At 41.4% G+C, this 18,349-nt stretch overlaps 1 protein-coding gene across 4 annotated transcripts in view; it reads left to right on the top strand.

The window, feature by feature from the left end:
- The window catches only part of IRAG2 (inositol 1,4,5-triphosphate receptor associated 2), a 38,673-nt gene extending 20,335 nt beyond the window's left edge, over nt 1-18,338 (top strand). Inside the window, exons 19-39 of one of the 4 annotated variants that reach the window (XM_035540822.2) lie at nt 294-355; nt 1,287-1,352; nt 2,335-2,443; nt 3,490-3,637; nt 4,451-4,532; nt 7,676-7,722; nt 7,834-7,898; nt 8,022-8,138; nt 10,264-10,346; nt 10,477-10,549; nt 11,330-11,384; nt 11,471-11,498; nt 12,104-12,244; nt 12,382-12,516; nt 13,899-14,046; nt 14,939-14,982; nt 15,649-15,726; nt 15,833-15,897; nt 16,311-16,412; nt 16,583-16,684; nt 17,675-18,338. In XM_035540822.2, coding sequence (XP_035396715.1) covers nt 294-355; nt 1,287-1,352; nt 2,335-2,443; nt 3,490-3,637; nt 4,451-4,532; nt 7,676-7,722; nt 7,834-7,898; nt 8,022-8,138; nt 10,264-10,346; nt 10,477-10,549; nt 11,330-11,384; nt 11,471-11,498; nt 12,104-12,244; nt 12,382-12,516; nt 13,899-14,046; nt 14,939-14,982; nt 15,649-15,726; nt 15,833-15,897; nt 16,311-16,412; nt 16,583-16,684; nt 17,675-17,918 — 1,994 coding nt within the window. In that variant the 3' untranslated portion in view covers nt 17,919-18,338. Of the gene's footprint in view, nt 1-293; nt 356-1,286; nt 1,353-2,334; nt 2,444-3,489; nt 3,638-4,450; nt 4,533-7,675; nt 7,723-7,833; nt 7,899-8,021; nt 8,139-10,263; nt 10,347-10,476; nt 10,550-11,329; nt 11,385-11,470; nt 11,499-12,103; nt 12,245-12,381; nt 12,517-13,898; nt 14,047-14,938; nt 14,983-15,648; nt 15,727-15,832; nt 15,898-16,310; nt 16,413-16,582; nt 16,685-17,674 lie in introns of those variants that run through there. The other 3 variants (XM_050708354.1, XM_050708356.1, XM_050708355.1) reach the window with 3 other exon arrangements.
- The last annotated feature ends 11 nt before the right edge of the window (nt 18,339-18,349 follow it).

The raw sequence follows: 18,349 nt of genomic DNA, 5'->3' as shown, positions 1-18,349 counted from the left end.
ACTGTAGCACATTGACACTGATGGCACTGGGAGTTAACCCCTCACTTTAGAGTAGAACAAGGGAAACATAAGCACATGGAAAAAAGTGCCCAGGTCTTCTGTATGGTGGAACTTGCAAAACAAAAGGCGCTTTTAAAACTCTTTCTGTGAAAACTGATGTAGATATAACTGGGCCAAAGTGAAATGTAACGGGTTTGTGACAGGCAGCTGTTGGGTTACAGGCACTTTAGTGCTGTACTGTTCCTTCTCAAATTATAAGGGACCCTCTAAGACTTGTAAATGTCTCTTCATAGCCACTGTTAATGCACTGAGAGGGGAACTGCTTAAAGGACGACTCTGTGAATGGCAGTGCCAGGTACGAAGCTTGTCTGGTGGGAGAAGGAAAGGTAGGCTTGTACACTAGGTGCTCTGGTGGAAGGACATCTACAGCTGAGGTGAACTGCAAGTAATTTGGCAGCAGCTTTCTTCTTTTTGGCTGTGGAGACAAAGTGAGCTGTCTGTACTGATCTACAATGCACATCATTTTCCTTCAACCTTTTTGAAAAGATGGGCTCAAACTTACAGCTGTGGTGTGGTGTTGTAAACAGTTGTGTTGGCTGTAAACAGTTATTCATGATTATGCTTAATGTAGGTGAGGGAAACCTTCCCTGATGGGATGGTGAGAGTTGTCCCCCACAATCAGCCCTGTCTTCTGCAGGCAGTCTTCCAAATAACTGCTTAAAATCTTGTTATAAAACACTTCCAGTACCCAGGCATTGGAATAGCCAGTAAAATAGTTATTACCTTCATGCCCCTCTGTGGAAATATGCTGGAAGTTATATAACTCTGGAATGCTCTGCTTTGAATAAATATACTTTCTTCAACTTTAGGAGGGGGTGGAGGGGGAGTTATAGTGGGAAGACTTTTTCCCAACTGGCTCTAGTAAAGAACGCTGTAGCTCAGCATCTGAGCAGTCTGGATTTAACACAGAGTAATGAGGTATTTATGAAGACAAACAGAAGATCCTAAAATGTATCTTAAGCTGTAACGGGCATCCAAGGAGCAGAATCAAAACTGTGGACCAGCTGCACGTGAATAAAACATGTATTTGTGCATAAAGGTCTGAAGAATTAAAGGCTGAAACTAGCATGGGGAAACAACTGTGTATTTTTCCCGATAACTGAAAATAGTTCAGCTGGAAAGATAAAATTCCATTTTTGTTCACAATCAGTTGTAGTATTCCTTTTTTTTTTTTCCCCCAAACCTCCTATGCCTACTTTCCTTACACTGTTTCTCTATTGCAACAGCGCTGTGTAGATGAAGAATCCGATTACAGTCTGCTGCCCACATCAGCTGAGCCAGTGAAAGGGAAGGTAAGTGTTTGCTCTGATCACTGCCAAGCCTGCTAAAATGTGGTACTTGCTTTGTTTGTATTTTCTTTCATGACCTGGAGGAAATAGGTCTCCTTGTGAGAGACTTTGCCAGGTCAAACAAATTACTTGTTTTTTTCTTTAATGTATATATAAAATGTGTAGATGCATATGCACATACAAAAGTATATTCAAAACTTTATTGCAAAGTTAGTTTCCTATTGATTCTGAGCAGTCTCTGTGACAAAATACAGGCACTTGTTAAATTGCCTTTTGAGAAGGATCAGAAGCTGAAGATGCGCTCTTCAGTTTCTCTTCCATTACTTGTCATTTATGCAACACTTAGTAAAATGCAGGTGTGTTAATGTTATTTCAGAAGTTTCTTCCAGGCAACTTCACATGATACCTCTTCAGCACTAACCAGAAAATAGGTGGTGTATGTTTGTGACGCAGGCAGGCAGCGTCTTCTCTGCATGCACCAGGGCTCAAGTTAGAGTTGTCCTCATGCCTCTGCTGAAGGAAACTCGTTCTGCTTAGTAGGTGCCAGACATTGGGCAAATGCTCCCTGTCTTGGCCTGCGTGGTTGACTTGGCTTGACTTTCCTTCTCTACCTCTTTACCAGAGGACCAGAGGTAGAGAAGTAAAGATTGGTGTGGGGTTTGGTTTGGTTTCTTTCCTCTTCTGTCCTGCTCATCTTGCTTTTATTCCATCCACTCATTTTTCTTCTTACCTCTCCCAAACCTAGCTGAAACCAACACAGATGTCGAAAGTGTAAAGTTTCAACTTTAAATATTCTGCCTTTTCTTGTATCCACTCTGTTCATAAAGGATATAAGCTTTTCTAGAAGAAGAAATATATATATGTACAAATTAGTATTATATTACACAGTTGCATTTCTGTGTGCGTGTGTGGTGGCTGGGAGCTGTTGGCAGTTGTGTGTGTATTCAACATGACTGAAGATCAGCTCTTTCCACTTTTCCATTAGCAGCTCCATTGCTCTAAAAGACTATGGAGTGAAGGACCCACCTTGCACACTGAACTTTCCAGGACCCTGCCCTCAGATATTTCAGACTGGTGTCTTACACCTCTGCTAGGTAAGACCTAGTGGTATTGGCCAATCTTCTGTCTCTCTCCTGAAATAAAGAAAGAGTTAATAGGAGGCATGGAACAGTCTCGCTGATGCTAAACATGCTAATAAGCTGTGGAAAACCTACTGTTGGCTTTAGCCTATTTTGCATGCGATTGGATGCTGAATCATGCCTTTAATGCTTTCCATTAGAGGTTTGAAAAGATGACTGCCTGTCAGCCTACCAGGAGTCCCAAAAAGCCTAAGGAGGTGTTGTAAAAAATCATATAGTCAGGTATACTCCTGACAAGGTACTTGCAAGTGTGAATTGACAGGGCTTGAGCTGTTTTTCCCATTCATCCTGTTGGCTGGAATACAATGTGGTGTAGCAACTGATGTCCTACTACTGAGCTAGGGCCAATCCTGGTTTAAGAACTCGGATGAGTAACAGCTTTTAAGAATCGAATAGTATTTGCTGACTTCTGGATATATTAAGCTATTTGTACTTCCCCACAACTTCACTGCGCTGCAGAGTTCATTTGGTATCATATAAACAGAGTGTTTCTTCTGCTGTGTACAACACAGTGTAACTCTTCTTGTACAAACTATAAAATGCTCAGATGTAATCCTGTGCCATACTGGGGAGAAATGGAAGAAGAGTTTGTTTGACTACATATGCTCTTTAAAATGTGCTAGCTCAGTGTAGTTGCAGCTTGCAGTAATATTGTGATCCAGCCACAAATAAGGCAGGTATTTGCATCTTGCACCAATCAAATATTAATACAGAAAAGATCAAAGTAGACAATCTATTTCCCACTGTACTCTGTCACACAACGCCTCATTAGACCAGTACTGTCCTCTGCAGAAGTTTCTATAACATTTTTCTCCATCTACAAAAATATGTTAGGCCCAGCTAGCCTAACTCATATCAAGATGAAAGGTGTCTTATTTTAAATCATTATTAGGTTGGTCTGCTTCTTTACAATCTTAGTCATTTAAGGCAATATTTGACTCTTAGGTCTATGTCCAGCTTTTCCTATGACCACCGCCCTTCACACTTTTCTCTTTCAACAGATGCTCTGACCTTGGAGACCTTGTTACCAAATAACTCTCCTGTGCCTAGCTGGAATCCCCCTTGCAGACAGCGCTCTGGCAGCTGCATGTTTGAAAGCTGTGATCTGGGGCACACGTCTGCTTCTGATGTGACATCAGTAGAGTGCAAGTAAGATGGCAAAAAACATCTCTTTGCGGTGAAGGGTGGAAGAGTTCATGGGATTTAGCAGGTCCTGGGGGACGCTGTATCCCCAGCACATGCTGAGTTCAATAGCAGGGCATCTCTTAAGAAACAGTGGACACTCAGTGTTCAGCTAATGGCATTTTGGGGTAACACTTTAGTCTTTTTCACAAGAGTAATAGAACTCTACTGAAACGCTGCTATGACCACCAGCTAAGCATGGTGATGGTGTTCCTGTTTCATATTGGAAAACTGAGGCATGAGGTAGATGTTCTTGTGTCTATTTTCAGTATTTAATTTATGATTGACACTCTCACTTAAGAGCCAAAATGCTGTTGGTTTTGAGGAGTCAATTTTTTGGCAGAGTTTAGAGCAGGAATTCTGAGATCTTGCCTATCAAGCTGCCTCCTTAGATCTTTCAAACAGATTGAACAGTGTAAGGCTATGAAAGCTAGCTAACTATTGTCAGTGAATATTTAAGAAGAAAGATAAGGACATTCCTGAAGATGCAGAGGCAGGCAGCCTGCAGCAAAAGGCTTGGTAGCTCTTGAAGCTTTTGCCACCTTTTTTTTTTTCCTTTTTTCTAGAGCAGTGCAGTGCGGAGGAGGCTGGGAGAAGGACAGGTGGTGGTTCTTGCTGTCTGGGGGAGGAGGGGTTGATGTTTGTGATGAATCTCTCTCTGAGAGACTGGCTGTCTGTCTCTACAGATAGTGGTGGCTTTGGTTGTTATGTGCTTAAGGAAAACAGGCTATATATCTCACTGTTGTTTGGGCAATATGCAAATAAAATGTGTATTGCCAGGTGGAAAATATACTCTGCTGATAACTATACTGATGCAGACCTTCCTGTTTCCATTACAATGATGGACTCTTCACTTGCTGAGGTGAGTGCTGTCTCTGACACCCCAGACATGGTTTTGAATGGGTTCAAGTAATTAGTGCCTTATGAATACCCATAAGATCCAGACTGGGCAGCTGTAAACCAGTGCTGTAATCAAGCTGGCATCAGTCAGCAGGGTGCTGTGACAGCTTGTTTTCTGTGGGGCACTCCCTTCTACTTGGGCCCAACCCTGGAATATTGTAGGGATGGACCCACATGTCTTGGTGTTCATGTGCAGCTGGGTCATGCTTTTAGCTGCGGAGTATTATTTTTTTTTTTTAATGGTTTCAAGGCTTAAGCAAGTGTTATTTCTGCAGTAGTACTCAGTTCTGCCAGGGAAGTCTGAGTGACTTCACTTCTTACCCACCTTGTAAGTAATCACGGGATGTTTTAGTTGCGAATGCTGCCTTTCTCTGCACTTTCTCCTACAGCTACCATTAACAGCTGAAAAATAGCATCTTTGCAGTACATGAGACCTTCCCTCAGCTGTGTGCTCAGATATGCCTTCACGGCTGTATTGAATCCAGCATCTATCAGAGCACTCCCTCCCACAGCTCGAGCTGTCAATCAGCTTTTTCATGGCAGCAGCCCGATGAGCACCAGCTCAGTGCACTCAGCTGTGCTCTGTGCATGGCACTGCAATGCTCGCTACCGAAATCCAGACCTCAGCCCCACAGGCATGGTTTTATAACGAGCTTTACAAATGCCAGCATTGGTGGTGGTGATGGAAGGACATCGGTCTGCTATTTTGGTGAACCTGGGAACAAACCACGCAACACCAGTGAGCAACGCTACCCTGGTTGCTGTGCAGCACTGGTCCTGTCCCACTGATGACTCGAGACAGAAAGTGCAGTCAAGGTAGAAAGTAAGAGCGGTAGGGAATGCCCATGGTTTCAGCCTGCTTTTTGGCTGTGGTAGAGGAGGTGAGGAACTCCCTCACTTGTGCTGCTGCTACTTAAGTTACCTTAAGGAGGATAATCCCAAGGAGGGCTCTTGCTTTATCCAGCCCTTCTGGGAAATGACAGCCTCTCAAAGTTGTTTGAAACATCTGTGCTTCATTGCTCTGGGGCTTCCTGTAATTTCAGCTGGATTCACAAGTGTCACTTTCTTTTTTTGTGTTATATATATGTATATGTATATATCACAAATATATATAAACACTGTGAGAATATTCTAGAAGGGAAAAATGAAAACATTAAAGCTTTCCCCAAAGAAAAGGTAAAGGAATTGTATCCAGTATCTGTTCTTAAAAACTGTGACGTGCAGCAAAATTTGAATATCCTCGTTTAATAGGAAAAGTATCCCTAGGGTTTTTTATTTGCACTGTGGTTGCAGATGTGCTTGATCAGAGTGAGCCCTTCAGCATGTAAGTAACTCAAGTTTTTCTGTCAGTGTTGTCATTGTAGGTGTTCAGGGGCTATTAAATAAAGGAGTTCTTGTGATGCCAGATGAATATTGGGCTTCTTATGCTTGTTTTGATTTTACGAAAGCCTCGTAGTTTAAAAACTAGAAGAAAGGTCTCCAAAACATTAATGCTTTTTCATGGAATTTATATAAGATTGTGGCCAGAACTTACCTGCTGTGGTAGAAGATCTTTAGATTGTTTTGCTAATCCAAGGGATGGAGGTGGGGAAAAAGTGATCAGGATTCTAATGCAGGATCTTCACCATTACTATCCTTTTATTAGGAAGAAGAACCATTCTCTAATGCCCTGCAAAACTGGATTTTATTAGGAAATGTAGCAAGTGTTTTATAGTTGTTTTTCCTCTTTAAGTTTACCCTGCGCAATCCTAATGCGAACAGCTAGTATGGATTTTTTTTTTAAATGGAATTGAGGATTTTCCTTCATTGCAAACAGGAAACCATTGGCCATGCGTCACCTGGGGAGGGAGGAGGCATGTAGAACAACACATTGCTTTGGTCACTTCCAGACAGCATACGTTTTCTGGTTGGGGTGGTGCGTGCATGTGTTTTAACTGTCCTCCAGGTTTCTTTTAGTTTCATTCCAACATACTACTCACCTTTCACCTTCTCATTCCCTGTTACTCCTGTAGACCTAATGTCCTGGACAAGACAAATACTATGTTGTACTTCCTTAAGCTTAAAAGAGAATTCAAATATGAATAAAAATAGCCTGGGTTTGCTTTAGAGGAAACATTGGCTGGCTTGGGGCATAGGCTCTGCAATGGCAGTCGAGCTATGTGGAGGAAAAAGATCGTGCTTACTGATGCTGGGAGCAGCCAATGCTGTCCAAAGCACCTCCAGGGGCTTGGCCATCTGCTTTTCAGCTTTGCTGAACAGCTTGTTCTCTACCATGCAAGCACCCCTTTCTGGAGTCCTTCGAGGATGTTTGAGGGGAACAGGAAGATACCAGAATAGAGGTGATCACTTGCTGATGGGGTTTTTCTGTTCCCAACACCGCTTGTGTAGTGCTCTTGGGATTTGTAGGGAGCTATCCAAAGCTGGATGGTTCCACACCTCCTCTGCCTGAAGAAAAGGTTATTTCTCATTCCTCTATGCTACTTTCATGAAAAGGAAGAGGCCTGAAGCCTTCTGAAATGCCTAGGTAATTGCTATATATCATCATGAAAAAAAGCTTCACTCCAAAATGAGCACTAGAATGCACAACACAACAGGCAGGTGTCAACAGGCAGGTTTCCTGCATTCCTAATCACCTGCTCAGTTGAGCTGTTAAAAGTAATGCTTTTATCTACCTAAATGAGTCGGATCTCTATAGCTGAGTGAAGTTCTGTGCACTTTATGACCTCAGAAAATGGATGTAACCTGATGCACAGCATTAGGACAGCAAGGTGGTACAGTAATACCATCTTCAGTACTATACTTCAGTCATTTGAAAACAGGTTGGAAGCAAAACATGAGGTCAGGAACCAAAATATATCTCTAAATATGATACTCCTGAAGTAAGACTTCTGCAGAAAGTTATCACTCTTAATGATGATATGCTAAGCTGCATGTTATATGTACAGGTGGCTATAGACTAGCAGATGAATCTGCAGTCACTTATCATCCAGTTCTTCTCTGCTAAGTCAGGTACAGCTGCAGTAATTATTAAAACTTTGACATAAAATTTTGCTATGTCTGAGGCAACCCTTTCTCCAACACTAACCCTTCTCTCTTTCTGTTAAGATGGACCATGCAGAGCCATCAATACCAGTCAGCCTGATCCCGTCCAGGTCAGGTTTCGGGGTGGGGGTGGGGGTTGATGTCTTTAATGTAATTATATAATATGGATCAGTATTTGAAAAATAATTTTCATTTCATTAATTCATTTCATTAATTGACAGTGATCACTTAACTTCACCCCAAGAAGTTCCTACATCCTCTTCAGAAAACACTGTGCCAGTAACAGGTAAGCCCTTAAACTGGAGTACAGACAGGTAAACTTTCTGTGCTGAAAGTCTCGAAAGAGATACGCTGAAGTCTGCATTTACTGAACAGTAAGTGCCCTGTCTTCTGTTGTCTGATGTTCTAGGCTGTCTTGTTATGGAGGAAGAGTCACCCAAGCACTCATGTGCAAAAGAGGAAGCTGTGCCAACTTCCGCAGCAATGGAGAAAAACAATGATAAGGATCCGTCCGGTTCTGTATCAGGTACAGTAACTGCTGCAGCCACGCTGGCATTCACGCAGTGAGGAAACAGCTTGCTTCCAGCGCATCTTTGATGTGAGGAAGCTGAGTAAGAAAAATAACTTGATGTTTGCAACAACAGACATTCACAAGTTGCTTTCACCTGCAAGTGCTCTAAATTTTCCCCAGAACTAAGCAGGAATAAGGTCTATCTGGTTGCAGAAGGCAGGTGGTCTTACAGTGCTGCAAGAAGTAAACATGAAGCAACTTAGTGACATCTTGATGCTTGCTCAGCTGGCAGAACACTGTGTGGGTACTAAACCCCATGCAATTTTGGGAGGAGAAAGAGGATCTTTTTCATGGTTTTAAAAAGTTTGATGACACATAACTGGACTAAACAATGTTTTCCTCTTTCAAAACTGAAGCTCAGAGCACAAGAAGATGGGGTGGGTCAGGAGGAGAGATGAGGACAAGGCCTTTGTGTACGATCCTGACTTAACTCTATAGTCACAAACATCCAGAAAAATTATTCTTACCAGATCTGATGGTGCTTATTTCACTTATAAACTAAAAGCAAAACAAAACTAGACTGTGTGTGTACAGTGTATTTAAGCTATTTTTTAAAAAGTTGATCTGAATAAGCAGCACAGAATACATGAGTGTGCTTGCTTGTAGTTATTTTTTAACCTTTACCTAAATACGAGATCTCTTGTTGTTGTGTCTTTTGGTTTTGTTTCTTTATTTAGTAGTCTTCCTGAAATCTAATGTAGTCCCCTCACTTAAATATATTTTCTTTCAACTAATTTGCCTCTGCAGTTAATTTTCATATCTGGTGTAGGTGCCTTTGACAAGGAGGAAACAGATATGCAAAACAGATCAGAAAGAGTCCAAATAGCTTTAGCTTTACAGTCTGAGATCCTGCTGCTTGTTGTACATCACCTCCAAATAGAAAGCCTTTCTAGCATTAGAACGGAGACACTGGTGAATCTCACCTGTGGTTTTTAATAATACCACATCTTCTGAAGGTGCTTGGGAGCCAGGTATCTTAGGGCTGCTGCAAAAAGTCAGCAGGGTCAAAAGGCAGACCATGAGGAGGATGCTGTCAATGTGAAGGATGAAAAGAGAAAGCATTTCAGATGTGAAACTTTTTTTTTTTAACTTGTGTCATTTCTTTGGCTTGCATCTGTCTGTATGTGTGCATGACTACGTAAATGGAAGGCAAAAAAAATCTACATATTCTAAAAGGTATAAATAGCTACCAGAGTTATTGCTGCACATAAAATTAATGTAACTGAGATTTTCATCAGTTTCTTAAAAAAAAAAAAAAATCCCTTTTTAATAGCTGTCTTTCTGGAGGTTACTTCTTGAATGTTTTAAACTTCTGGATTGTGATTTTCACAAGTTTGTGTTGTATTTGAGCTGGCATCATCAGCTCTCAAACTTACCAATTCATTACCATTAGTCTTCTGGCAAAGAGAGTTCTTCTGTTGGCTCTATCATCACTCTGCTAGTTCACTTTTAGGTATGAAGGACAGTCCAAGTGTCAGGATGTTTGAAGCTTATGGGCTCCTAAAATACCACAACTGTGTGCGCTTCCTGATCTGGTTATGCTCAGAATACTGTAATAGTAGCTGATGTAGCATGTTTTGAAACATCAGACTTGATCTGATGTTTCACAAAGAGGAGAATTATAAATAATCATCCCTTCTCCCATTAGTTTGTGCATGTGATTTTTTTTTTTCATGTTACTTTGCCAATAGACGTCAAAATAGTCATTATAATTGGTCTCTCTAAATAACAAATTCCTGCTGGTAGCAAATTAATGAAATTCACTTATCTGAGAGAATATTACTGTTTTGCGGCTTCACTTAGAGCAACTACTATCAGAAGAATGTCTCACAAATGTGTAGCACTTGTTACTGTGATTTTTTTTTTTTTTTTCAAGCCAAAGATAATGTATTATTGCGTTCCTTCCTTAATACCTTTACAGCATGCTTTCCTGCCTCTCCTTAATGTCCTCTCCTGGCATTTGCTGCAGTTTTTCATTTGTTTTTGGCTTTTGACCTGTTGGTCAATGGCTAGTACTCTAAGTGTGTTGGAGGCTTGTTTTGCTTTTATTACACTTGTTTTCTGGGATATTTCTTCCTAGGGCCTGATCTGATCAAGAAAGAATTCAGCCCTGTGATAGAAGAATGCAAAACCTCACTGCAAAATCTTTTAAAGAAAGACCCGGTAAGAATCCTAGTGACACTGAAATGTCAAACTGCTTTGGCTGAGCAGTGACTACTGGAGGAGGGCATGGGCCCCGCTACTGGTTTTGTGGCTGTTGCTTTGCTGCAACTACTCTCTGACTTCCTTTTAGGAGACAGGCCTGGAAAAGGAAACTAATAAAGAGCAGAGTGAGGTAACACCAGCTATGGTTCCCAGCAGGAAAGGTAAGAGTTTTTTGTTGACTTAATCTGCATAACTTACTGGAGTGCAAGCCTTGATCACCTGTGCCAACAGCTGTGTAAACAGCTGTAGAGAGCTGCCTGGACTATGCCAATTATTATGTGGGGTTTTTGTGTTAAGGGGTAGTAGCTGTGGTTAAAAAATCAGAATGGGCTAGTGGTGGAGAAAGGGAAGATGTTATCAAGCAAAAACCTGCTTCTGATTTCTGCAGATACTGATCTAACTCTGTCTTCCTCTAGACAGAATTTCTTAGGAGTTGCAGAGCAGCTAGGGTATTTGAAACTGGCATGCATGTCCTCCCCAAAGATTTATAAAGCAGCAGCCCTTATGCTAACTGGAGTTTTGGGTAATATGGTATAGATAAACTGGACAATGTTTCTGCTGATCTGTGCTTAGACACCTCCGCTTTTGTGGTCACCCGACCTTTTGCCTTTGGAGTTGAGTAAAAGCTAGTGATGTTGTAAGTCATGTAACATCCTGGGGGATGAACCTCTGGGCTGACGACTTGCACCAAAGCCTAGAATTAACCATTCCCATACTAATGAGATACTAGTTGAAGCTGACTAAACAGCTAACTTTTGTGGCTCTGTACAAGAGAGTGCTTTCCAGTCTTAACTGGCATTCTAACCCCAATGTACTCTGAGGTACACATTGTTTTTATTAGCAAGAGTTGGAAACCTTAGCCATAGCTGCTGTTAGAGCTTTAAAGGCTTTCACAAACTATTTTTGGTCTGAGAACTTCCTCTTTTTTTTCTTCTTCTCAGGGAGTTCACCCATTACAGGTGGCATTAAAGGTGATAAAACGAAGCAAAATGAGCTGTAAGTGTTTTGGCTTTCAGTGATCACCTGCAGGTATGAATTCAGAGTTGCAGTCTGTTACATGATTGCTTCTTCTTATCCTACAGTGACTCGCCTAGTGAGAAAGAGGTGGAGGTAAGTCTCAACTGCTTGTATCCTTAGGCATCATGGACAATAGAAAGATCTTGTAGATAGCCATCACTAATATCTTGGCCTATATAAAAAGAATGACACTGAGTAGCTCAAATTGGATGTATTTCTGTAAATTGGCTTTTGAAATCTTTCTAAGCCCTCTTGGCATAAACAATATGTTTCCATATTCAACAGAAACTATTGAAGGAACGAGATAAGGTGGAAATCTGTAAAACTGAATAAAACATTTGCTGCAAATGAAACGTTTGTAAGTGTCGAGGAGCATCACTATGACTTCCTCCCAGGCAGAGTGTGCTGGTTTAAGACTTTTTTTTCTCCCAAAGGACACAGATAACATACTGCATGCTGCCAGGATATTACTTGTTCTGGTTGCAGGTTACTTCCCCCCCCCACTACAGATGGGAGGTCTGTCTTTGGGGAAAGGACTGTCTTCGGGGAAGCAAGCTATGTTTGTTTCTCTTCTGTATCTCTCCTGTAGCTTTGTTCGTGGGGTATGTTCCCAAATGTCACTTCAATATCCAGATCTGCTTTCAAAAACAAAGTTTGCATCACTTGATTATTCTGAAATCTGTTCTTCTCCACAACAGGCTGAATTTCTGAGACTGTCTCTAGGTTTTAAATGTGACTTGTTTACCTTGGACAAGAGGGTGAGGCTTGAAGAAAGATCCCGTGACTTGGCTGAAGAGAACTTGAAAAAGGAGATCACAAATGCTCTAAAGATGTTAGAGGTTAGTGTAAGCTGAGACTGTTGGATGCTAATCTTGAGACTGTGTGAGCCTGAACACAGCCCCTCAGTGTCATCACTTGAGTTTGCCCTCCTTACTAATAGATCACATTTGTTTTTCTTACCAATGTGCCTCTTTAGGCTTTAGTTCCTTTGTGTGAAGAAGATAACCAAGCACAGGAAATTATTAAGAAGCTGCAGAAAAGCTTGCAGTTCCTTAGCCAGTATGCAGCCCGAGTCGCCAGCAGAGCAGAGATGTTGGGAGCTATTAATCAGGTAACACTATGTGCATGTGTCTTGTACAAAAGCTTCTAGATTTTAAGGAATAGCACTACCTGTTTGCTAGGCTTCTGATTCCAGATCTAGATGTGTGAATCTCATGTATGTGAACTGATACAGTTTAGTCCTAGCTCTCTCTTCTCAGGTCTCTGCTTGCATTATCATTATGATGAATCTCAGGCATTGTAAGAGCAGCTAAACTGCACTAGCACTGTGCAAAAATACAACAAAAAATATGGTGCTGATTTAAAGAAAAAAAGGCGGTGTAGGGCTGTATACAGTAGAGAGTACAAGAATAGAATGTGGTAATGATAGTCTTTATGCTGTAATGGTAAATCTCTGCCTTATGGAAAGGATTTTAACAGGGCTTTGGACAAGGCTAATACACTAAATCTATGCAAGCTGACAAAGATCTACTCAAATGTTATGTAATAGTATAATGCTGAAGAATAGTATGAAAATCTTTCTTGACAATAAGTACTAGTAAATGTGGGTGCGTGTTGAGACTGTAGATCAGAGAAAGTTAATGAGGAATTGTAAGGATTCAGAAAATGAAGTTCTGAACTATGTTAGGGTGAGAGGGATCACTGGAGAAATGAGACCTGCGTAACTTGGGCATGGGATCATTGAATGGTTTGGGTTGGAAGGGACCTTACAGATCATCTAACTCAGGGCAGGGACACCTCCCACCAGACCAGGCTGCCCAAAGCCCCATCCATCTTGGCCTTGAACACCTGCAGGGATGGGACATCCACAGCTTCTCCAGGCAGCCTGTGCCAGTGCCTCACCACCCTCTGAGTGAATTTTTTTTTCCTTATGTCTGATGTAAATCTACCCTCTTAGGATAGATTTAAAACCATTCCCCCTTGTCCTAAGAGAGTTTAAACTATCACTACACCCCCTGACAAAGAGTCCCTCCCCAGCTTTCCTGTAGGCCCCCTTTAGGTACTGGAAGGCCGCTGTAAGGTCTCCTTGGAGCCTCCAGGCTGAACCACCCCAACTCCCTCAGGCTGTCTTCACAGGAGAGGTGCTCCAGCCCCTTGATCATCTTTGTGGCCCTCTTCTGGACTTGTTCTAACAAGTCCATGTCCTTCTTGTGCTGGGGGCCCCAGAGCTGAACACAGGTCTCCAGCTGGGGTCTCGCAAGAGCAGAGCAGAGAGGAGGATCACCTCCCTTGCCCTGCTGGCCACACTACTTTTGATGAGATGAGAGATGGGTTGTGGTGAAACTTCACAAGCGTGATGCAAAATCCTTTCACTTTAATCCACAATGATGCAAGATGATAGTAGATGGTCAAGGGGAAAAGAACATCAATCTAAACATGACGCAGTTTCTCAGAGACACTTTTTTCCTACTGCTGTTGGTCTCTTCCTTTTAGGAGAGCCGTGTCAGCAAGGCTGTGGAAGTAATGATTCAACATGTGGAAAACCTGAAGCGCATGTACACAAAAGAGCATGCAGAACTTGAGGAGCTGAAACAGGTCCTGCTCCAGAATGAGAGATCATTTAGTTCTCTTGGAGATCGAGGTAACCTAAGCAAAGCTGCTTAGCCTTTCCATGGCTGCCTAAGGGCCAGACAATTAAAGGCCTCAGCTAATTAAAGGTCAACATTTTAGGTGGAGGGGTTATACGACTGATGCATCTCCTTTCTTAAAATCAAAGGAAGAAATAGCAATATGCTAACAATATAGAAACAATTAGACCTCTGTGTAAGCTGCCAGGAATCTTGGGACAGGGTGAAAACATAGCAAGTATGCAGCCTTCAGAAAAAGTGCATTGCATTTGGTGGTGATGATCTTACTTCTTTTGAGCAGTCTATTTGGGTGTTCGCTCACACGGGAGCATTCCCAGTAGCTATTACTAGGTAGCTGAATTTTGACTGTTCTTTACAGACACTTTCTGCTCTTTTTCTGAATATGAATCACAGACTCCTTAAGTGCAGGAGCTCTGAACTTCCTCCTTTACACAGATGGTGCAGTGGTCAGGTTTTCAGACAGCGTCATGCACTTACAGCTTTTCCAGGACAAGTATTAAAATCTGAAAAAAATGGAGCATGTATTTTATAAGTGGAAAGGGTAGTCTTACTTGTGCACTAGTAAAATTTTCTCAGGAGGCTTCTAAATTACAGGCTGCTCTTTCCTTTGTGGCTACAAGCTGTTGACTGTAAGAGATTAACTTAAAACAGGACATTTGACTTGATAATGGTAGAATTTGATCCCTGTAGAGGATGTATAATGTGTGAATGTTAAGAACTTATCTAATGAAATAGAGAGCTTTAATCCCCCTTAAGTCTCATTTCTGCTTTCTGGGAGCAATTTGATGCGCTCTCTGCTGAGATAATGCAAAAAGTCAGACCGTTAGTTCCAACTAAAGCTCATTACATTCTTGTCAACCTTTCTGATGTTCAATCTCTTCACAGATGAATCTACAACTAAAAAGCTACCCAATTCCTTTAACTTCAAGGTATGGCCCTTAAAGGTTAATGTGAAATTTCAAATGTGTTAAGTGTCTGTGTGTGGTTTCCTTCGCCTTGTCATGCGCTGGTGCTCTGATGCATGCTTGACTTAGTGGTTTTCTGTCTCAGATATTGGCTGATGTCATCAGACACGAGGATATATTTTCAATTGACCCTCCTCCCAGCCTGAGGGAACTGCATGTGGTCCCATTTACGGTAGATGAGGTGTTCACAGAAGCTGAAATGGCTGTGCTCTCTTGTAGTGGTTAAAAACTGTTCACATGTGGTTCTTTCATTGGGCTTACAGAAGAAGGGTTTAGCAGAGAGATGAAAAATAGATGAGAGCAATTCATATTGACTGTAGGAACTCCTGTGAGGGTCATTAGGGGAATTTAGTCACATTCAGTTTTGGTATTTTGCTGGAAGCTGTGTATCCAGCTTCACTTTAGATGCCTGGGGAAGTAGGAGGACCAATTACTGTGGAAAGATGCTGCTTTTAAAAATGCATGGTTTGGGCTGTGCTTATGATTCAACTCTTCTCTGTGTGTCACTTCAAGCTAAGCAACAACTTCTAGTTTCTATACAGTTTGTACAACAACTGATGGTGTTTTGTGTGCTCAGTGAGTAATCCAGTCATTCCCTGATAGAGCCAGTAATGCCTTTTATTTGTGTAGCCACCATCATCCCTACGAAGAGTTAGCATTGCAACAGTGCCTAGGAGTGCTGGAAATGCAGGTATTGGGTTGCCGCTGGTAAGTAAGGGTTCCCAGACGTTGAGGTGCTTTACCCTTCTCATAACTGGCTGGGTTTCAGTGGAAAAAGGCAAATGCAGTAAAGTGGCTTAAACTTCTTCTCTAGGCCCAACTACAAGAAACTGATGGAGATGAATGGAGTGATAAACTCAACAGGAGATCAAGCAGCTGGTAAAGTTACTTGGCTTTTCTTTGAATAGGGTTAAATATTTTTCAGCTCAAGCTGTGCCTGTATTGAGCATCTTGAGGCATAATATTATTAGGCTACATCTTTCACGTTAGTTCTATGTGCTTCAATACATAAATGAGCCTTTGTGACTAACCGTTACAGCTTCCCTTTTAATTAAAGATGAAGAGACTAAGAAAAATTACCTTGACTGTCTTGCATTAGAACTCAAATATAAAAACTAGACAGCTGACATTGATGGATTTGGTTTAAAATAATAATAAAAAAAATTTCAGGCGACTAATTTTGAAGCTTATTTGTCTATGTCCCAACCAAATGATTAGGCTGTTGCAGAATTTCTAATTTCATGCTGTGTATCTGGGGGGAAAGTAAAGCAAATGTGTTTAAAATATGACAGGGGACGACTAGGAGCAAAGCAAAATGAGAAGCGTCCTTCACTGCAGCGATTCATTAGCACATATTCCTGGGCAGAGTATGAGAATGAACATTCAGAAACAAAGTAAGTTGAAGAGAAACATCCTCCAAGGTATGTGTGCAGGGTTTGTTTATTTTCAATGAACTCTTTACCTGTCACTAACCTGACCAGGGCTATAAAGTCAAGGTATTGTGAGCTCTGTGAAATCAAATGCTTGATAGTAAAGCTTTCAAACTGTTGATGCTTGCTTACAGAAACGAGCAGTCGGAATTGCCTGCTGAAGTGCAAGAGCCATCAAGAAAGGAAAGTATCCCTGAAACAGGAAACTGTCCATCAAAATGGAACCTGGAGACAGCGTAAGTATTCCCCAAAATGGTCATGAGGGTAAAGCAGTGGTTGGACATGGGAAGAGGAACCAAAGCTGTAGTTTATGGCTTGGTTGTTAATCCTGACTTCTGAAACAAGCCAACCAGGAATGAGTAATATCAAGTGCCAGAGGCTCACCTCACCAGGGATTCATAACTAACCTTAAGTAGTGAGTCCTGTGCAATGCTTAACAGCAGCTTTGACACAAACTGAGGGACAAGTAGTTATCAAGATTAACAGGGTTACTGCAGCTAACTTCTCTGTATCTCACAGGTCAAAAAAGAGTGCTGTCCTAAAGAAGCATCCCCTGCAAGCCCCTAAATTTAAACAACTGCCCTACAGAAAAGGAGTTATACAATTTCTCTGCAGAGAATGCATGTTCTGCATTAACACCCTATGCTAAACCTACACTTTGAGTATTCCCAGTCGAAGGGGAGATAAGACAATTACACGCTTGTATGTAAAACTGAAAAGATGGCAAGAAAAATATACTTTCTTCCTATTGTTTGACAAAGGATAGAGGTACCAATTTTGTGAGAGGTTTAAATTTTGGCTATTAGGCAGAAGCCTTTCCTCACCTAACTTCACGGAAGGCATCAAAGCCCTAGAAAACAAAGCCTTAATCCAGTACTTTCAGTGCTTTTCTATAAGCACGATTAAGTCTTCACAATCTGCAAGGCAGTATTTGTGAATCCTCTTCAGAAATATGGTGTGGTATAGGGAGCATGGCTGCCTGAACAGGGCTTATGGGTCAAGTCCATCACCTAAACAGCTTATCAAAAACTAGCTTACTGAAGTCTGTGAAATGCAAGCTATCACTGTACATAGCTCCCAATGCATCAGCTACCTTGTCACTTTTAATAGTTGTTTGTTATAAGCTTTGGTTTGTTGTCTTTGTTGTTTTGGGGGTAAGGGTGGGGAGAAGGGTTCCAATTTTTGAAGAAAAATGGAACTACTACATGACTTACTCTTTTCTACAGGTGCAACTTAGTGTCATCATGGGCATCCCATTTCAAGACTTCCTTTTCCAACGCTAACAAAACTCTCTGGGTTTCTGTTTCCATCCTGGTACTGCTTGCTGCTTTTACAAGCTTCCTCACTGGGCTGTCTCTTCAAAGACCAGCAGATGCAGCACCTGTCGGCACTGGGGACTCCTGGACTTCACTACAGCAACTGTTGTGGCCGTATACAGGACTTCAACACAACGGACCACCCCCAGTATAACAAAGGTTCTGAATTTTGTGAAGTTATCCTTCTGAGTTCTGGTTGACAGTATGAGAAGCTGAGATAGTATATTTAATGTTACATGTTTCAGTTGGTTTGTTTGGGTTGTGGGTGTTAGGGGATTTTTTTTAAGTGTGACTTAAAATTGAAAAAATATTTTTTTCCTTATTCTGACAAAAGTTATCTTTTCAAGTACCTAAGAGTGTCTTATTTCCATTCAGATATAGACTAAAACAGTTAGTGATTTTGAACATAGCTAACAGTAGGTATGACCAAATGGTCCAGCCATAAGAGAATAAATAACAAAAATAAGATGGCTACATTTTAGTCATTAAAGCTGTTCCAATGATTTGAATAGAAAAGGATTAAAGACTTGAAATGTAACTTTATTGAAAGCTTTTGGTAATAAAGTTTTAAAGGAAAGCATGCAG

The sequence above is a fragment of the Cygnus atratus genome, chromosome 1 (assembly GCF_013377495.2).
Source record: "Cygnus atratus isolate AKBS03 ecotype Queensland, Australia chromosome 1, CAtr_DNAZoo_HiC_assembly, whole genome shotgun sequence".
Classification (NCBI taxonomy): domain Eukaryota; kingdom Metazoa; phylum Chordata; class Aves; order Anseriformes; family Anatidae; genus Cygnus; species Cygnus atratus.
Note: the sequence above shows the minus strand (reverse complement) of the source record. Positions and strands in the feature narration are given on the sequence as shown.